At 43.9% G+C, this 13,922-nt stretch overlaps 1 protein-coding gene across 1 annotated transcript in view; it reads right to left on the reverse strand.

Annotated features, from left to right (window-relative positions):
* Nucleotides 1-13,922, reverse strand: part of PTPRT (protein tyrosine phosphatase receptor type T) — a 1,692,228-nt gene that overhangs the window by 16,195 nt on the left and 1,662,111 nt on the right. The window contains exon 31 of the mRNA XM_086932257.1: nucleotides 8,150-8,281. Coding sequence (XP_086788383.1) covers nucleotides 8,150-8,281 — 132 coding nt within the window. The remainder of the gene's footprint in view (nucleotides 1-8,149; nucleotides 8,282-13,922) is intronic.

Raw genomic sequence — 13,922 nt, forward strand, 5'->3', positions numbered from 1 at the left:
TTAAATGGTGTTTTAGGTCAGGCTTGACAGTCCGCCTCTTATCAGGACTTATTGCTACCAATTCTCTTAAATATGCAGAGAGTGGGCCGTGGCTCCACGAGGAGTATTAGTCTCTCGCCTCCTGCTGTTGACTGTTTTCTCTATCATTCTGCATTCGAGGAATGCTTCCTTTAGAATCAATGTGTGACTATTTTACATCTGAAAGTACATTAAATCATCCAGGGGCGGTTGGGATGATTGGGCAAAACAGGCATGGCCCCGCCACTCACCTGAGAAGGGTGAAAAAAGCACAGACTAGCTTCTTGCACAAAAGGGCTGGAATCCGCTGGAAGCACGGTAATAAAGCAGGAAGGGTTGGGTCCGAGATGGGGTTCAACTGCGCATGCTCGGACGGGGCGAAGTAAACCTCGCCCTAAAGGAAAAAGCAAGAGCGCCTACTTAAATAGTAGGTTGTGGTCAGTCTGGAGACCTGTTGCTGGAAATACATGCCCTACGGACGATTAACGCATTCGCTCAGGGAGGAGTCAGCACAGCAGAGCGGTGTAGCAATGAGTATGAGCAAGGGGCAGGTCTGAGTGGTGGGTGCTATTACTCTGTGACTGGTGATAGGCAAGTCAGGATGGATGGTGGGAAGAGGATGGATGGTGGGAAGGGAGTGGGGTTGGGAGTGGCAGCATTATTACTGAACTTTCTCAGTGTAGCCCAAGTGCAGGCAGTATCATTCTGCTGGCTACTGGACTTCGTTCGGGGGTACCTGATTGTGTAAACAGTATGATTGTTCTGCCATACCACTGCTTTGTTTACCTTTTCTGACTATGTCATTTGCTTGGGATTTTTTGTGTTTGCACTTTTATATAGTGCAAACTCGACTTGAAGGTATTATTGGAGGGCTTTACATCACCGTGAATACCATTTTCATTACAGACGGACGTATTCACTCTTTGTAAGCACAGGGAGATTAAGTGATTTACCCAGAATCATAGGCTGTTGAGTGACACCGACTCACCCAAGTTCTGTCAAATGAGGCAAGGAGGAGAGATCTGTTGTTAAGCACTGACAGTCTCGTAAGCGCATTCATTTTACAATATTGCTGCATGCAACACACACTAATAATCCTTTTTGGCTAACCAATTTTATAACAAGGTGCCCCGCAAGGACACATATTTTCATGTTCTCGCCATGTTATAGGACAGTATTAAATTAAATTTCTTCGGGAATCTTGGCCCAGTTTTTAGGGTGACGTTATGCTTTTTAAATGCTGTAAACAACAGGCCATACTGTTAACTATTTAAAAAGTACTGCACGCAAATGGTTGCTTAGTCTTTAAGTCTTTAAACGAAACATCACATTTGTGAATATGGCTGAAACAGAACTGCCAAAGTATGCCATGAAATTCGAAGTGAAGTGTCTGTGCCTATGTAAGTTTCGGTATTTAGTTTTCGACAGCCCTATTATCCTCTCTTGCTGTCGGCGGTGTCTGTTCTCGAATCGGAGTCACCAAGCCTTGGCAAATGCAACCCACGCAGGACTCGAAGATGTCTTCTGGATCGGCCGGGAAGGTCAGATCGGTGGCTCCTTTTCAGAGGAGCTAGGGCCAGTCTGGAGCAACCAGACCAGCAGTTTAAATTCGAAGGTTCATCGTCTCAGAGGCCACTAGCCAGCGGGCAAGTGACCGGACAACGTGTCGAGCAGGAAAAGTGCAAAAGGGCCCCACGCAGCACTCAGTGAGTGTGGAGAGGTTATCTTCGGTGTACAGGCTGCTCGGGGCTGGGGCTTCTCAATCCCCAAGCACAGCCTCGAGGGTGTCTCGGGAGCTGCACAGGAAGCACTTCACGGGCTTTCCAAGATGGCCAGTCCCACGTCTCACGTCGCCTCTACGGGTCTCAGCTTTGCTAGGACTGTGGATCGGGCTGTTGGAAGTCTGGGAGTCCAGGTCTTGTCAGTCTCTGTCGTTTGAGCTCTGGCGGGAGCAACGGCAAAGAAAACATTTGAGCACTGATGGTGCCTGCTTGCACAGGGTGGCCACTCCTTGACCACAAGGGAGATTCTTCAGTCTTCTACGTCGAGTAGGATGTCGAAGGGTCCAGAGTTTTGTTTCAAAGTTTCAGTCAGGATGATCTGATGTGCCATGGCACAGCTCCTATTTTTATTCCAAATCAAGGGGCTGGATCACCTGCTAGGTCCCTCCTACGGGTGGGATCGAGGAAGGGGGTGGTTACACCACTTTCCCTTTGTCCAGTTTCATGTCAGGGCTGGGGCTGGAGTGCCACAGCACCGGTTAGAACTGGACTTTGCATGGGACACCTTGTGTGCCCCAGGCAGTGTCTCGTTTCATTCAGCCCTCCCTGCCCCAATCCACTATCTCCTGTCTGGGGTGGTGTAACACCTCCCTGTGACAGGAAACCTTTTGTCCAAGCCTCCCCTGCTGGAGTTTTGGTCAGCAGCAGGAGGCCAGACGTGTGTCTGTGGCTGCAGGATCCATTTTGCGATGCTGAGGCTCTGGTTAGATTTAACCGCGTTTAAGGAAAGTAACATGTCTTCTCCCTCTAGAAGGGTGGAATGCTACCCCCGTCACCAGGACTGGCGAGGGGGTAGTATTCCAAAGCGTATGACACCTTGCACGACATGTTTTGATAAAGCCAAACCAAAGTTAGCAAGTAACCTCGAGGATTATAATGCACTTAAGAGTATGTGGTATGGCAATATCCCAGAACAGCTAAAGGACATGGTTCCGATAGCTGCAGACAGGCTCAGCTCATGCTAGAGCACTATCTCACATAAAACCAAGCACTTTGCCTCTAGGATTGTTAAGGCCTGCCATAGGAGTGACTTATAGGAGTATATGTGTCCAGATATAGCTTTAGATATAGGTATACTATATCTAAGCAAGGGGTGATTACACCACCTTGCCCCAGCTGAGTGATAAGCCAGTTGTGTCATTTTGGATAGCCAGCCAGGGGTGGCAAAAGATATGCTGCAGCCCCTGGTAGGCCTTGGATGCACCTTTGCCCTGGGTACCTATAGTACACAGTACAGGGGCTGATAAGGTGACCCAATACCCAATTGGTAATGTACCTAAGGTACAAGGTTGTGAATTTAGAGAGAGAACAGCAGGCTGTGGGTCTGATTAGCAGGCCCACAGCCACATTAAGTCGAAAACCAGTGAAGCAAAAAGCAAAAAAATGGGGTGACCATCGGAAAGCAGACCCTACTCTCCTACACTGTGCCTATGTAAGTTTCGGTATTTAGTTTTCGACAGCCCTATTATCCTCTTTATAGAGATTAATACCGCAGTTTGCATTTTATGGGCACTGCAAATGACAAGCATCACTTTTACCCAGTTGATTTGGAACACTCTACAGTTGAACCCAGAAGAAGAAGTAAGTGATGATTTGGCCCTGTCGAGATCTGTACTTGTAACTTGCAGGTCATACCTCTTAGTGCAAACAATAATTCTGAATGTTCCATGTTTAAGCTGCAATTGATACTGTTATATCTTCTTTCCTGAGATGTTTCCTGTGTTCCTGAGATAGTTGAACATTTTGACTCAATGTAGTTAAAATACGGTTCTTCGAGCCTTGGATGAGCCAGAGTTAGGTGGAAGTGTGGGGAGCCGTCAGCAAGCTAACGCTGACGTGAAGAATTCCTCCACCACAGACTCAAGGAGTTATTTCCGTAGGATTGAAAATATCCTAATGAGAAAATCTGTCCTTCACTATACCTAGGAAAAAGACTGGAATACTTACAGAATTCCATAATCCTCATATGACAGAGGTAACGCATTTGAGTTTTTTTTACCATAACAACGGACAAAAGTTGGTAAAAACGCGTTCTTTTGAACATCCATCCAACGTGAGTAGGCACTTTAGGGGGTGTACTGCCTCGCTGGGTGAGTTTCTTTCTTGTTATTACTGGACCTGAGGAATGCTGGGTCGAAGAAGACCAGAAAGCTGAAACATGTCGACCATTTTTTAGGACAGGGAGTTCAATTTTACTTAACTCTACACTGTCCGTTTAAGCACATTGGTTTTAACTGAGTTTGAATCACCTCTCTATTAAAATTGTTGGTTGAGGGAGTGATCTATACTCATTGTAAATTTGCACCTTTTTGTTTGTGGTAATTTTACACATACTAACTATGGGAACCTGATGAAGACAAACGGCTACCTACCTAGTGTGGGTGCCTGAGGGTCCCCTTTTCCCTTCTGGGTATACTCACAACTTCTCTTGACACAGTTATCTAGGCTCACATGTGGCACTTAGGGGTGTTGGTGAATGGTTTATCTTACTGTTTCTCTTATTGAGTTAAGGTATTTTATAGATTGTAATACTCTCTGGTTGTTTCTGGTTAAAATACGGTGACCGACTTGGGACTTGGGTTTTAAACCAGGCCTCTGTTCACAACAATTGTATGATTCCGATTAAAGCTCTTAACCTCCAGTATGCCTACAATTGTAAATATGTGAAATATTTGACAGTTCAAATGTGTAAGGCCTATCCTCATATACAGAATGTTACTGCTGCCGATAGAAACACAGCCTAGGAGTGTGTCAAAACAACTTTGATAAATGTTACTAAAAGGTACATGTTGCAGAACCAGTTTGCAGTGGTTGTTTCGAATGTCCATTAGGGGCTGCTCTTCAGACACAGTCTTTGTGTGGTGATACCCCTCAAAGCAGGCGATTTTCCGGCCTGATTCACCCGCAACAGCAACAACGGTGTGAAATTCTGCACTGGCTGACATCCAGCCCAGCTGAAAGTGTGATCAAGGAAGATTGGGCCTCACTTAAGGGTCTCTCTTTGTGACCACCATTTCTTTTTTAAATGAGCGGAATTTCCCTCAACCATCTATATAAGAAAGGGCTGCTAATGAAAGGGAGCAATAATGGGTCCTGCATCAATGCATGCCTCCTTGTGTTTTTAGTCAAATTGTTGCAGAAAATATACTAAAAAATGCACATTGTTCACCAATTTTAAAAACTTTTCTCAGCGGGAAACGCCCCCCCACCTCCGAAGCCTCTGGGAAATGTCGAGCTTATTCTTTACATTTACTTGCGTATCTAACTTCGTTAACTAGTCTTACGCTCCACCACTTTCAAATTCCATCAGCCGCCACTGCAATCATCATGCTGTTTCTCATATCCAGTTCTCTATCTCCTTTATGCATTCTACACAGCAATCAATCCTTCTGTGCTACTTTTTCCTCCTGCATAGGCAACGCACTGAGAGGATTTAACGTGATAAGCAACATTTGTGCATACAACATCTGTGAACTGCATGTTTGAACATTTATTTACATACAAGGATAAATTGAAGCCAGATCGATTAGTTTTACCAGTGTTTTTTCCCCCTGGTGATTGCAAAAAGTCCCTTCCCTTAAGTCACCTGCTGAAACTAGTACACTGAGAACCCTAAATCTGAACAATAAAAGTTTAGTATCCTATTCTATGCCTCAAATTCAGGTTCTAGGTCCCTCACTGAGTGTACATGCTGACTTTTTACACATGTCCATTATGGGAACAGGACTACTTTGGCCACCTGCCAACAATCAAAATGGGTAGTAATTATCTGTAATGTTAAATTGGTAAATGTGACTAACAGCTGCAAAAACTGCAGAATCCATGTTTTGCTGTTTTGGGAAAAGACATAACTTCAGCCTACATTTTATATTATATGTCTTGAGTTAGCCAACACTTTTGATCTTTTTGTATGATATCCGTATTCACAGGCGCTTTCATCTAGCCTGCTTTATCCACTGGCCCACTGTTGTGTGATGTACACATTCTCCTACGCCCACTATAACATACAGCAATGAGCCAGCCCAATTCAGCTACTGGCCTAATTCACTGTGAGTGAGTGAGTGCATTCGGCTTTTTCACAGGACAGCACATCCAGATACAAAGTAGTTCCCTTCAGAAAGAGGGACTACCATGGCAATGTGTGCCTCATGAGATCCCAATTTTTTTTTGCTTTTTCGCAATTATTTGGGGATGGCCATGGCCTGACAGATTCCCCAACAATAACGTTCGACAAACATCATGACAAAACAAAAAAAGTATTTAGGAAAGCTGGAGGCCAAGGACAGGCCTGTTGGCTTTGCCCAAGCTTGTTTCAACATTCGAGCACCAGAATGAACAGTGTAGAGGCTTTGAAGAGGAAAGCCAATAATCTACGAGCATTAGAAGCAGAGGGGTGGATAACATGGGCATGGCAAAAAAAGCTTTTGAAGGAGTAAATTAATCTATTCAGCACCAAAAAAATTGCACCATACTGTAAGTGAAAAGATGTTCAAACTTACAGCAATGCGATGTCTGAAGGCTTGAACCAGCAGGCATTAGCCTCTCTAGAGCTTGCACTGAGATCAGTTTGCGCCCTTCTAACTACAAGTGCAAATCACACAAAAAGTTTATCCATCCTTTCGTTTTTAAGGACTATAAACTGAGTGCTAATGAGTTATGTTATAATGACACTGTATATTAGACCAAACAAGCTCACTCTATGTAAAAACATACATTAATATTTTTTGCCCCAGTGAAACCTGGTGCAATTACATCTGCCTTTTAAAACAAAACCTTTGGGTATCCAAAGGGTTAGTAACAATGAGAATTTTACAGCAAAACCCTTTATCCAAGACTTTTTGATCCAGGCGGCCTCCATAGGGACTGGAAGCACCTTCTACAAAGAATAGGGGTGGGCTGCCAGGCTCTTAACATGTACCTTTTTACTAACTATTTGATTTTAGCCACTAGTGGTTGACCATGGTGCAGCTGGTGCAGAAAGATTCACATGGCCACGTGATTGGCGCTCCTTACCTTGACTTGGTTAAGCAGTCCAGCGCACCGAGCACCATAATAAGCATTTTTGCATAAAAATCAACCGGACACCCTCTGTACCGCTGGCATTTTGCAATGGTTTCCAATGGAGGAGGGTGGATCTTCAAGGGTCTTCTTACCGTCATGATTTTTCTAGACTTTCTCCAGGAAGAGATAGTATTGCCTGTCTTGTGTTCCGCCTCCAACATGCTTACTGAGAGGAACCGTGAATCGACTGAAGAGAGGATTCAGTTTTTTATGTGTCCCTGGTTAAGCTTTTGCTCTAAACAGCCTTTACTGGCATATTTGTTCGAAATAGCAACATTTTTTGCCTTAAATGCGATACTACTTTAAATTCCTCAGAGGCCTAATGCAGTTGAAAGTCCTCATTTTCACTAATAATCAGCACTTATCATAAACACTGTGCTTGAAATGCACAGTAACTTCAGATACGCAATTCATTGCTTATAAACATTCAAAGCCCTTTTTGAGATAAGGCCTATGGGGAACCGGATTGCATTTTAAGGGGTGTATGTTCAAGTCCCTATTGCCACTGGAACATCACTTTTTGTGACGTTTCCGTGGCAATAGCACTTCGCCTTATTTACAAGACAGCGTTAAGCCACTAACGCTGCCTTGTAAATAAGGCCCCCTTTCACGCTATGCTTAGTGTGACAGGGGTGGGCAGTGGGTGTTGCGGTTGGCGTTCCACCGCAATACCCATTGATTTTGACGCTGCCATATTTACAAGGGCAGCGTAAATAGGAGGCATCGCCAAAATTAAGACCAGGGAAAACCTGGTCTTTATAAGCGAAACGAGGAGAAATGCTTTTATTTCTCCTCGTTTTTTCTTTTTCCAAGTGTGCTGCCTTGTGCAGCACAAATGGAAAAAAACTAAATGCCTATGGTACTTTAGGTGTAGGAAGGTGTCCCTTTCTACACATAAACAGTCCGTAAAAAAGAATTACATTTTGTAACTTCCATGTTAGCTGCATTAAGCGACACATATAGAAGTGACAAATTGGCATTTCAGGATAGGATTGTTTATGAGAAGGAAGGGACTCGTTCCTACGCATAAACAATCCTCCCCTGCACGCAGACACCCTTGCACTATGGTGCAAGGGTGCCTGCATTGGCGCTACACTGCTAAGCGTAGCACCAGCGCAGGGGGAAACACAAGGCTGCACCATATTATAGTAAATATGGATTCAGCCCTGCGTTTCTGAAGTGGCGGAGCCAGGCGTTAAGCCAAGATGGCTAACACCTCACTCCACCACTTCTTTGTAAATATCTCCCTAATTGTGGAGAGACCACGCAGTGTGGATTAGTCCACTTACCTGTGCAGCGTCCATTTCATTCAACATGACCACGGAGGAACAGTTGTAGTCGAAAACCAGCCTCCAGAAATCCGCGGCAGTGTTTGGCAAAGGGTGCTGGGTAATGAGGAATGCTGCCGGTTGCTTGTGACTCTACGGGGGAGAAAGAGTAGAGTTGTGAGCCAAGTAATGGAAGAGAAGGAGAGTACTGAGTGAAAGACCATCCTACCACAATCATCAAATTACACGGGAAAAATGACACAAAGATGATAGGAACACCTAGCAAACACAAACACATTAATGTGCATCAGCACTGATCTGCTGAAGTTGCTCCCTCCAGGGGCCAAAGGACAATTACATTTACATGCCCATTGAGTCCCTGGCAATTCTGTGAGAAAGATACTTTTCAAGAACAAATCACTAGTGCAGCCTTTAGGTACACAAAACCCTTGCTCTGCTTTGCCACAAAGGCCACCTCAACGAGTGACTTGCTGTGTCTTGAAAGATTATCTGTGAAAGTTTAATTTGAGATCAATTTGCACTCACCGCATTATTAGTCACTATATGAGACAGCACTCTTGTGTGGTTAGAGGCAGAATCGTTTTATATCACCATGGTATAATTCGTTTATTGTAGAGGGGTACCCTACAAGAGGGGTACTGTTTCTGCTAGCACCACTGGTATCTGCTGGTCCATTTCAAGAGAAATATGATGGAGACCTGAAATGGAACTTTAATCGCAGAATACGTTTCTCAGTCTACCCCTGTGTTGCGAAGAGGATGCTCTTCTGAGTATAATGCGATTTAAAGAGTGTATGAGAGAAGATGTTCAGCATTGCCTCCTACATGAGAATATAATAATGAGTGATGGGAGGAGACTGACTCTTTCCAATTCATTCCATGACTCTTTTTGCAGTGGTCACTAATAGTGGCTGGAATGAAGTTCAGAATTTAGTCTTTGACCTGGCACTCTGAGGAATTCTGACAAAACAAGATGAGAGACTGGTCGCCCTATGTGTTCTTTAATGTCCACATACTCATCAATGCCTTCTCTGTAGTGAGAGATTGAAGTTTTAGGTCCTTTGGCCTTTCTGTTTGCTGCTCTGGTGACAGCATCATTGGGAAGAACAGTAGAACAACTTTCATGTTTTTAACCCTGGTTCTTCTGCTGAGGATATCTTGCAGTGTGGCTGATGTCAATGTTCGTCCTTTGAGTTCAATTGAAGTCTTGTCCCTATCTCTTCAAAACAGCACGGCAGAGGTTCCTGTTTATAGCCTGTATCAATATTGTGCAGCGATATTTGATCCTACTGTTCCTTGAGCTTCTCTTCATTAGGAGGCTTCAATGGGTTTCCTTGAGGCAAAAATCTGGTAAACCAACAAGAAGGGAGGAGATAAAATGCCCTTACCATGCACCTTTCTTCTCAAGCCTCCTCTAATCTGTCTGTCGTGAACATAGTAAACAGACCAGTGACTTTTGTTTTAGAGACATATTGCCATGTTGTGTTCATATAAAGAGGAAGCAAGCAAAACAGAGTGATCAAATGCAGGCAGAACCTTTAGCTAGTTTGTCCAGAAGCGTCATTCTTTACCAGAAGGCCAAGGGAAAATACAAAAATGCCCTTCCTGTTGAAGTCCTGCCCTCCTAAACAAGACTTTAAATGTTGCAATCCTGTATATGGCACTCACGTCCTAACTTGACTGTCTAGGGCGAATTAGTACAATTTGGCAGCCTCTAAAGGCAGATTGTACTGTAATCATGCACAGTGGTCACATAAAATATGAAATATAGTTCATTATTGTAATTCCTAGTCATTGATGTATCCTGTAGTACCATTAATTCAATAGTCTGTACTAACGTTTCCTTTAATATAATAGGAACTTACAAGAACAGATCCTGTGTACATAATAGGTAGTCAAGAGCGAGTTGATTTACATCGAATACATTACACTTCTCTAAACACCTGCAGGAATGTCATAAAAAACGCAGAGAGAACTTTGAAAGTGTCTATGGAGCATAATAAAGATTAGCAACGATAAAAAAAGGTATACTGAAATAGGACAAACAGGTATACTGGGCATTAATATGGATTATTACCGACAAAATAATTTTGAGATAGGAGTGCATAAGTCAGGAGCTTAGCTAGTGGTAAGTGTCCACCTGTAAAATGTTAGAAAATTAGCTGGTAATATAGTCATGTGGTACAAAAGGGGGTGGTGATGAATGGAGCATCTGAATCAATCAAACACTCACACCCAGTCAAAAGATCTGGGTTTAATCCATCACCGTTCTTGTTTCCGGTCCAGGGAAGACATGGCTTGGCAGTTCGGGCTGGACTGTTCCCATGAGGCACAGGGTCAGACTGCATATTTGCATATAGCCATGTCTGAACTGGGGTCGCAGAGTGGGCTAAAGAACGGTGATGGATTAAACCCAGATCTTTTGACTGGGTGTGAGTGTTTGATTGACTCAGATGCTCCGTTCATCACCACCCCTTTTTGTACCGCTTTTGGCCGCCAAAAGTGTATAAGTTTCCTAGAGAAGGGAATTCCGGGACTTTCAAGGGGGTCTGGTGTGTATAGTGCAGATTCGCAGAGGTCAATATAGAAACAGCCACGTAAAGAGGTCCAATTTCTTTGTAGGGGAATTCTGGGACTGTCACAGGGGTCTGATAAGCGTGTTGCAGATTTGTGGAGATCAATATTTATATTTGTGAAACGGCCGCATAAGTCGGTCCAATTTCTGATAAAGTAATTCCAGGGCTTTCGCGGGGGTATGTATAATCCAAGTTTGTTTCTATATTGACCTCTGCGAATCTGCACTATACACACCAGACCCCCTTGAAAGTCCCAGGATTCCCTTCTCTCAGAAACTGGATCGACCTGTTCGGCAGATTTATAACTGGAGATACTGACTCAGCAAAATTCCCCCCTCTGGGCCAGCGGTTCAACTATTCATTTCAGGATCCCGACCCATGTGGCGGATTCCCTACCTACTACACGACCGTGTTTTACTGATGAGATGTATTTAACGGTATATATCCAACACCTCGAACTTCTGCTTAATCTGCGACATTTCATCTCCAATTTATTGCCCCTCATACGTCCCTGTCCTGATGAAGACCCTCTAGCAAGGTTCCACCGTACGCCTGCACCAATTTGGTCGAAACGTGGACACTTTTTCCCATCTTCAGCCTTTCCCCCGATTTATCATTTGTGATTTTGTTCTGAGAGGCTTGAGTTTGTTAGCCTAATTTATGAATTGTTATCTTTAGCCCGTGTTAATCAATTATTAGCAATTTGTATTGAGGTCATAGTGACCACTGTTTTGTTATCTGTATAGTTCCTTCACCTTCCAACCACTACCTTTCCTTCTCCTTTCTATTAGGGGCACTAATTATGATTTAATATTAATGTATTTTATCAATAGTGTTTTATTGAATACCATTGTACACGTTGTGATTAAAAACAATGTTGTGCTATCCTTTTTGAATCCATTTGAGATATTATTTAATCTTGGCCTATTTGCTCTAGTATCTGGGACCACTTTGTTTGTATCACTGTTACCAGAGTTAGACCTAGAGTTTTCAACAGATTCCTGTTAGCTCTGTCAATATGTGTTTTCTGGAAGGCAGTGGAGACGTGCCTTCAGAGCTTTCTGATCTTCGGCTACCCTTCTCCTTTTGCTCTCGTCATTCGGGTCACAAATGTTTATAGTGGGTATGCGCTGTTTAGACATTGTGATGAACCCAATACCCACACTGCTGTAGATCACCTCCAATGTACCCTTGATCCTGCCTCGTGAGCCCCAGTTACTAGTTTATGCCTTTAAAATAAACTTTCAACATCTTTTATACAGCAGATCAGCTTCCCTGCTGATATGCCACAATCTCCTCCCTGTCTTCGATGTGATCAAAGCTTCGCACCCCCCATCTTGTATCTCCTCCTCCCCCTGAGCTTCCTCCCTCACCTATCTCCAGCCCCTCCTCGACCCAAACACCCCCCGACCGCATGAAGCAACAGGCTGCCCATGGCCTTAGTGATGACTCCCCTGTGCATCCCTTTGGGCCCCCCCAACTGCAATTTCCCTACTCCAACTTGCTAGCAGCCGAGAAGTGGAGGAGGCAAAAGAGTAATGGACCACAATCAATTAAAAAATTAGAATCAGACACAGAAATGCAAAACAAAAAAAAGTGTGACATTGTACAGACAGCCCTTTAAATCAAAATCCTCTAAAGGGTGTAGAATCACAGACCTGACCCAAAATATCTAATCATGACTTATCCTATCCATTCATATAAAAGAAATCCAAGTCTGACACCAGTTCATACAGGCAATATAGCAATATTATCTCAAGAGAGGCTACACTTAGTGCTGTGGAACAAGTTCATTCAAGCTCTCCTTGGCCTGAATCTCAGAGGTAAAATTTCTGATCTTGCCTTTGGCAATAGTTTTTAAACGGGCAGGGACTAATAAGAAGACTTTCACAGCAGCCTCTTGAAATAACTTGATCAGCCATCTCAAATGCCATTTGTGCTACACAGTGATGTGGCAAAAATCAGGACGCACAAAGAGTGACAGACCACTGGCGGCGGTCATCTGGACTGGCCTTCTCAAATACAGCTTAGGAAGTTCCTAAAATAGAGAAGGACTGCCCTAGGTCAACTCTCATTTGTTATGTCTTGATGACCCTGCTTTTTACGCACTAGTGGGAATCTTTGGACTCTGCACCTTCGTATCCCATTTCCAGGAAGTGAGCTCAGGGAAGGCATTTTTGAGAAGATCTAGCATAAATGCTCTAATATCATTGCCTTTCACTCCTCCTTTATCCCAAGGAATAGTAGATTGTTCTGTCTTAGACAGTTCTCAAAATCTTCAATTTTCCATATGATGTTGGAAAGTTGTGCCTTCTGCATTTCAGCCTGTCCCTTAGGGATCTCTACGTCTGTTTAAACTATTGTTGTTCTTTCTTCAATGGCATTAAGCTTTTCCCCGATTTCAGAATAGGATTTGGATACTATCTTTAATTCACTTTGCAATTGTTTAGTCGCCAGTCTGGCCCACCGACTCTCAGCCAGGGTCTATGCTTGATGTTGTCTAACCATATCATAAATAAGTTTCTGCGTAGGTTTCCCGGTTTCATCAGCAATATCTACATTAGTAGAATTTTTTTAAGTTGGCAGGCTTTCTTACTCGCCCTCTTGGCACAGCAGTTGTGTGCCTGAGATGTCCCACTTTAGAGCTCCTGCCCACTGGGGCTCTTTATCTCTCCTTGCTGCAAATGCAGGTGATTTTCCTTTTGACCTCTTCTGGTGCTTGCACCTCTTCACTCTAGACCCTGGCATAATTGAAAAACTGCTTTCACTAGCCCTAGAAAGAGAGGCACTAGAAGCGCTGGAGCTGGGACTGAGACAAGGCTGGCATTGCTTGCCTACCTCTGGTGCCACTACTAGCTTGATCACCTGAGTGCTAGTGCTGCACAGGATCCTGGGACAGCAACCTCAGCTTTGTCACAGGTGCTTCTGGAATTGTTCAGCACCATGATCCTGATGATCCTGATGATTCCAACATTGAAGTGTCCAACGCCCAGCTCAATGCTAAAATACTTGCGCTCGGGGGCCCGGTGCTCTGCAATTGAAGAGCCTCACCGATTGCACATTCCACATGAAGCTTTGCTGCTAAACAGATCCAGAGAGTAATCCTCTTGCCAGAGAGTAAGCCATGGCTCCTCCGCATACCTCAATGTTGTTGGGAGAAAGACTCCACCTTTCCGATCCTAGTGCTGAATTCTACAT

This window comes from Lissotriton vulgaris, chromosome 7 (genome assembly GCF_964263255.1).
Source record: "Lissotriton vulgaris chromosome 7, aLisVul1.2, whole genome shotgun sequence".
Taxonomy (NCBI): domain Eukaryota; kingdom Metazoa; phylum Chordata; class Amphibia; order Caudata; family Salamandridae; genus Lissotriton; species Lissotriton vulgaris.